At 57.2% G+C, this 6,767-nt stretch overlaps 1 protein-coding gene across 1 annotated transcript; it reads left to right on the top strand.

Moving 5' to 3' along the window:
- Positions 1-864: 864 nt before the first annotated feature.
- Positions 865-5,776, top strand: LOC116459202 (uncharacterized). Its single transcript, XM_032139514.2, has 4 exons — positions 865-1,044; positions 1,129-1,253; positions 4,687-4,959; positions 5,352-5,776. The coding sequence occupies exons 1-4, from the start codon at positions 865-867 to the stop codon at positions 5,722-5,724; spliced, it is 951 nt and encodes a 316-aa protein (XP_031995405.1). The 3' UTR covers positions 5,725-5,776.
- The last annotated feature ends 991 nt before the right edge of the window (positions 5,777-6,767 follow it).

Raw genomic sequence — 6,767 nt, 5'->3', positions numbered from 1 at the left:
GCTCTGACCCCAGTGCAAACCCAGAGAAAGGCTGCCAAGACCAGACCCTGCTGCAGAGGAGGGCCTGGGTGCACACAGGATGAGGAGGCTCACCCCCAGCACTGCCCCCTTCTTGTACCGAAAGTGTCAGGACTTGAACCCAGGGCTGACTCTACAGCCACACCTGGAAGCACCGGGCTGTCCCACCCCCAGGCTGGCTATATGGAGGCCCCACTGGGTCCTGAGGGCAGGTGGCTGTATCATCCCCTTAGGGAGGGGGAGGGGGTCAGTCACCCCTCAAAGTTGCACAGATAGTGATTGGGGGTGAGATTCAAACCCAGGACTGTCGGGCTCCTACCAGCACCTAGAGAGCAGTGGAGAAGAGGGCCTGGGACCTCTGGCGAGGAGGCTCCCCACATCCATGGCGGCGCTAGACCCAGGCATGGAGGCTCGGTCACCTCTGAGGCTGCACACAGTGGTCCTGGTGCAGGACCCATGGCCACCTGGCCGCCCTCAGATCCAGTGCTGAGTGGCCATCTCTGCTGCCCCTGCCCTGACTCAACCCCTCTGCTCTCAGGGCTGTGCCCACTTCCAGATCCCTGCCCTGGGACCAGCACTGGTCGGGCACGCTGGAGATTCCTGCCAGAATTCTGGAAGCTTGGGCCCCATCAAGGCGGTCTCTTGCCCCTGAGACTCAGAAGACAGAGCCACAGGACCAGGGGAGCCTGCCCAGCCCGGAACCCCACCCCACCATGAGGCGCCTGCAGGCCTGGGGACATCGGGGCTGGGCAAGGAGTCCCCTTCCTCTGCCTCCTCTTGGGGCCAGGCTCTGACTCTCCACTGCTGCAGTAACAACTGCATGGGCTGCGTGTATGAGCTGCGTGTATGGGCTGCGTGTATGAGCTGTGTGTATGGGCTGTGTGTGTGGGCTGCGTGTATGGGCTGCGTGTGTGGGCTGCGTGTGTGGGCTGCGTGTATGGGCTGCGTGTGTGGGCTGAGTGTATGGGCTGCGTGTGTGGGCTGCGTGTATGGGCTGCGTGTGTGGGCTGCGTGTGTGGGCTGCATGTATGGGCTGCGTGTGTGGGCTGAGTGTATGGGCTGCGTGTGTGGGCTGCGTGTATGAGCTGCGTGTATGAGCTGTGTGTATAGGTTGTGTGTGTGGGCTGCGTGTATGGGCTGCGTGTGGGGGCTGCGTGTATGGGCTGCGTGTCTGCACCAGCCCCTGCCTGTGCCTCCATGTGTCTTTGCACGTGTGTGCATGTGCGCATGTTGGGGTAAGCAGAAACAACAGGACAGGAGAGGGAGGGAGACAGGGGAGATGCAGGCAGCAGAGGGTTGGGGTGACACAGAGACCGTGCTGGAAATGCACAGAGAGCAGGGGACGTGCCACAGCTGGGGGGAGAGGCCCTCGGAGAGAGGGATGACAGACAGGACAGAGGGGTCCCAGCCAGGAGCCAGCCCAGGTGGCAGAATCGGGAAAGCAGAGGCCTGAGGGAGAGAAAAGGAAACGGAGAGAGGAGAGAGGAGGAGGAGGGAAGCTGAGTCCAGACCGCAGCAGGGGGCCCAGAGAGTGGGGCAGACAGAGGGGTGCCGAGGCTGGGGGTCTTGGATGGGATGAGGAGGACAAAGCCAGCACATGGTGTGGGGGACAGGCAGCACCTTCTCCACCAGCCATCCCGAGTCAGCCCCACAGAAAAGCCCGGGGGGTCGGGAGCAGGTGGGGAAGCAAAGCGGGGCGGGGGCTCCCTCAGTCCCAGCCCCATCCTGACCTGGGGAGAGGACAGGCATGAGACCAGCCCGGGAAGGAGATGGTGGAGTCCCCCAAGGCTGCAAGTTCCTCACACTTAGCCCCAAACACCTCTTCTCTGCACCAGTTGGGGCTATGTGACCTTGGGCAGAGGATGCTGCCTCTCTGGGTCTCTGAGCCCCGGGAAGGTATTGAGCCTGGTGCCTGAGTGAAGGCTCAGCGAGGTGACACCTGGGTCCTGTTCAGGTGGGTCTGCTGGCAGCGCCCGAGGTGCTGGGCATGTGCCTCCTTTATCACCAGGGAGAGTGAAATAGGGCCAGAGGTACATAGTTGCTGTGACCTGAGCAGAGAGATGTACAAACTGTAAAGTGCTGAGGACAACAGGTTGCTTATTTTAAGTGATATTCACAAAGGTAAATTCAGGTTGGTGCCAGATGGGGGAAGAGGGAGAGAGGTGCGTTGAGAAGAAATCTCTGAAGACCAGGGTTGGAGGGGCAGAGACAGCCTGGGGAAGGGGCAGGGCTGTGCTGGGTCCCTCCCAGGCCGCATGGAGGTCCCACCAGAGCCAGGCTGGACCCCTGGGAGTCCCAGAAAGGCTTGAGCATCAGGGTGGGCCCTGCAGGTTTGCCTTGGAGACGTGGGCTCCAGGACCCCCCTCAGCCCCAGAATCCCCTCACAATGCCCCCACCTGATTCAGGGGCAGCTCTCAGGGAGAGTGATGAGCCCAGTAAAGCTGAGAAGGGGCACTGGGTCTGGCAGTGTGGGGGTTGTCGGAGAGCTTGGCAAGTGTGGTGGCATGAGAGCCTGACTGGCCTGAGGTCAGGAGAAGATTTTTTTTCTGATATTGATACATGATATTTTCTATATTTATGGGTACATGTGAGTGCTTGTTACATGCATAGAGTGTATAATGATCAAGGCAGGGTATTTGGGGTCTCCATCACCTTGAATATTTTTCATTTCTGGGTGTTAGCACCATAGTCCTCTCTTTGTTACTTTGAAATATACAAAATACTGTTGCTAAGCATCGTCACCCTGGTCTGCTATCAAACATTAGAACTTCTCCTGTCTTGGCTGGGCACGGTGGCTCACGCCTGTCATCCCAGCACCTTGGCAGGCCGAGGTGGGTGGATCACCCGAGGTCAGGAGTTTGAAACCAGCCTGGCCAATATGGCACAACCCCATCTCTACTAAAAATACAAAACTTAGCCTGGTGTGCTGGCATGTGCCTGTAATCCCAGCTACTCGGGAGGCTGAGGCAGGAGAATCGCTTGAACCTGGGAGGCAGAGGGTGTAGTGAACTGAGATCATGCCACTGCACTCCAGTCTGGGAGACAGAGCAAGACTCCATCTCAAAAACAAACAAAAAAGCAAAACAAACAAACAAACACTTCTGTCTGACTGCAAGGTGGAAGGAATCATGTGCTGGGTGTCAGACCTTTCGGGATGTATGTGCAGCTTCTAGGAATTGAAACCACCAGCTCTTGGAAACTTGTGCCAGGCTTCAGGGTGGAAGAGGCAGTTGTAGAGCCGCCGCCGCCAAGACTGGGAGTAGCCAAATGGCCCCATCATCTCTGGCAAGAGCAAGAGAGTACCTGGGGGCAGAGGCCATAGTTGTACCTTTCTGGGCAAAGGGTCAGTGTCTGTAGTGTCCATATGGGCAGTGAGGCTCAGCGGGGAAGCAGGCCCAGGGGTCTGTCAGAACTGGAAGGCAAAACCCCTTTAGGCTAGGTGCACCTGTACCCAGCATGTTGGGAGGCTGAGGTGGGAGGATTGCTGAGGCCAGAGTTTGAGACCAGCCTTGGCAACATAGCGAGACCCCTGTCTCTACAAAAAACAAAAATAAAAAATTAGGCTGAGAGTGGTGGCTCATGCCTGTAATCCCAGAACTTTGAGAGGCTGAGGAGGATGTTAGGAGTTCAAGACCAGCCTGACCAACCTGGTGAAACCCCGTCTCTACTAAAAATACAAAAATTAGCAAGGCATGGTGGTGCATGCCTGTAATCCCAGCTACTTGGGAGGCTGAGGCAGGAGAATTGCTTGAACTCGGGAGGTGGAGGTTGGAGTGAGCCAAGATTGTGCCATTGTACTCCAGCCTGGGCAACAAGAGTGAAACTCCATCTCAAAAAATAAAAGCCACGTGTGGTGGGGTATGTCTGTAGTCTCAGCTACTTCAGAGGCTGAGGTGGGAGGATCGCTTGAGCCTGGGAAGCCAAGGCTGCAGTGAGCCGTGATTGCACCACTGCATCCAGCTGGGACAACAGAGTGAGACCCTGTCTCAAAACAGACAACAAACAAAAACCCTTATAGTTGGATGGAGAAACTGAGGCTGGGAGAGGGGACAGGATGGAGGTTAAGGCTCAGTCTTGCCTCTCTGGGGCAGTAGAAAAGAGGAAGGGAGCCCTTTCTTGGGGCTGGCTGTGTCTTGAGGGTGGCCTGTGCTTGACCTGGGTCAGGCCGGGACCTGCTCTTGCTTTGGCACATTCTGGTGGAGCCCATGAGTCTTGCAGGATAAGGCTTTGTGGTCAGCGAGATGGGAGGGGGTCTGGCCTGGCACAGGATTTTAGACATGCAGGCACCTGCACAGACAGACACTTCATCCTGGGACAGCAAAACCCAGCCGCATGCTACTGCTTCCCCTCCTGTGCCCTCCTCAGACATCCCTGGTCCATGTACACTCCTGCCTGCTGAGCCTCTCCTAAAAAAAAAAATTAAACATCCCCTCCTAAAAAAAGAGATTAAAATTAAAAATTAAATAAATAAATAAAATAAAAATCCCGTTCTGCTGGGTGTGGTGGTTCACGCCTGTAATTTCAGTTACTCAGGAGGCCGAGGTGGGAGGATTGCTTGAGTCCAGGAGTTCGAGATCAGGCTGGGCAAGATGGCAAGACCCCATCTCAAAAAAGAAAATAAAAATCTTTCCTCCTAAGCCTCATTGCCCCATCTGTAAAATGAGTCAGGGAATGTGCCTGGGATGCCGCCTGCGAGAGATTCCAATGTCCCCCACTTAGGGTCACTAACTGTGGCTCTCTCTCCCCAGGGGGGCTGTCAGTGGCGGTGCCCGGGGAGATCCGAGGCTATGAGCTGGCACACCAGCGGCATGGGCGGCTGCCCTGGGCTCGCCTCTTCCAGCCCAGCATCCAGCTGGCCCGCCAGGGCTTCCCCGTGGGCAAGGGCTTGGCAGCAGCCCTGGAAAACAAGCGGACCGTCATTGAGCAGCAGCCTGTCTTGTGGTATGTCTGTGGGTGCAGCCCCCTGACACAGGCAGTGCAGGCACATCCCAAGGACCTTGCAGGCTGTAGCAGCAGTGGAGCGGCCCTCTGCCTTCAGGACCCAGCGCTGATAATGGGATGAGGAGATACAGACCCTTCCCACCACGTGTGGGGACACATTCTGAGTGTGGGGTCCCACTGGCCACTGTGGCTGGCCGTGTGTCCTGAGTGGCAAGGGACACTAGGAGGCTCCCGGAAGGGACACTAGGAGGATGAGCGCTGAGTGACGGGGCCACCCACCTGTGACAGGCGCTGCCCCTGTTCTGCTCCGTTCTCCTATGTGGATGGGTGTGGGGGGTGGTCTAGCTGAGTCCACCCCACCTGCTGCTTCACGTGAGCCCCCTCTGCCCCAGTGAGGTGTTCTGCCGGGATGGAAAGGTGCTTCGGGAGGGGGAGAGACTGACCCTGCCGCGGCTGGCTGACACCTACGAGACGCTGGCCATCGAGGGTGCCCAGGCCTTCTACAACGGCAGCCTCACGGCCCAGATTGTGAAGGACATCCAGGCGGCCGGTGAGTGGGTAACCTCAGGGGCCTGGGTGAGAAACCCTGCAGTAGAAACCCTGAGCTGTGGCCCAGAGCTCTGGGGTCCTCCTGTCCTGCCTGAGCCTGCAGGAAGTTCCTGGTGGAGGCGGGTCACTGACTGGCCATGTGGGTCCACAGCTCCTGCTTATGTCAAAACTGAGAGAGGCCCTGCAGTCCAGGAGAGCAAGTCCCTGGTGGGGTAAATGCAGGTGCAGGCAAGAGCCAGGGCTAAGGAAGCACTAGAATACAGCCTGAAGATCCAGGAGGACTTCTTGGAGGAGGTGGCAGCTGGGCTGCAGATAACTTTGTTAGGCAGAGAGAGGAAGGGGTTCCTAGCAGAGGAACAGCTGGGCTAAGGCCCAGGTAGAGAGGGCTTTGATTCACCAAGAGGGTTACAAGGGATGAGGGTCGCCTTGAGAGAGGCATGGGGAAGGGGTTTTGTGAGGCAGGGGCCTGGAGCTTGGCTGTGGCTTTCTTCAGGTAATTTTTGTCGCTGTTTCATGGAGGAGGATGATTAGCGTGTTGACCTTTACCACTGAGGCTGGAAATTGGCATGCCAATACCCTGTCTGTCTGGAGCTGACTCCAGGAGAATTAAGAGCCTCCCTCCCTCTCTCTATCCATTCATCATGAGGAGAAGAGGCCAAGCGGCAGGGACACCGGCAGGAATTCTCTACTTAGAAAAGGCCCTCTGAGGGCCGGGCGTGGTGGCTCATGCCTGTAATCCCAGCACTTTGGGAGGCCGAGGCGGGCGGATCACGAGGTCAGGAGATCAAGACCATCCCGGCTAACACGGTGAGATCCTGTCTCTACTAAAAATACAACAACAACAAAATAAAATTAGCCGGGCGTAGTGGCGGGCGCCTGTAGTCCCAGCTACTTGGGAGGCTGAGGCAGGAGAATGGTGTGAACCTGGGAGGCGGAGCTTGCAGTGAGCCGAGATTGCGCCACTGCACTCCAGCCTGGGCGACAGAGCCAGACTCCGTCTCAAAAAAAAAAAAAAAAAAAGGCCCTCTGAACCAGGCGCGGTGGCTCACGTCTGTAATCCCAGCACTTTGGGAGGCCGAGGTGGGTGGATCACCTGAGGTCAGGAGTTCAAGACCAGCCTGGCCAACATGGTGAAACCCTGTCTCTACTAAAGATACAAAATTAGGCATGGTGGGTTGTGCCTGTAATCCCAGCTACTTGGGAGGCTGTGGCAGGAGAATCGCTAGAACCTGGGAGACTGAGGTTGCAGTGAGCCGAGA

This window comes from Hylobates moloch, unplaced genomic scaffold (genome assembly GCF_009828535.3).
Source record: "Hylobates moloch isolate HMO894 unplaced genomic scaffold, HMol_V3 SCAFFOLD_19, whole genome shotgun sequence".
NCBI classification, from domain to species: domain Eukaryota; kingdom Metazoa; phylum Chordata; class Mammalia; order Primates; family Hylobatidae; genus Hylobates; species Hylobates moloch.
Note: the sequence above shows the minus strand (reverse complement) of the source record. Positions and strands in the feature narration are given on the sequence as shown.

Bases quoted from the DNA above. Each gene is read 5' to 3' on its own strand.
- LOC116459202 (XM_032139514.2), top strand. From the start codon at position 865: ATGGGCTGCGTGTATGAGCTGTGTGTATGGGCTGTGTGTGTGGGCTGC. The intron at 1,254-4,686 runs GTAAGCAGAAAC...AAAATGAGTCAG, and splicing joins GTGCATGTGCGCATGTTGGG to GGAATGTGCCTGGGATGCCG. The intron at 4,960-5,351 runs GTATGTCTGTGG...CCTCTGCCCCAG, and splicing joins GAGCAGCAGCCTGTCTTGTG to TGAGGTGTTCTGCCGGGATG.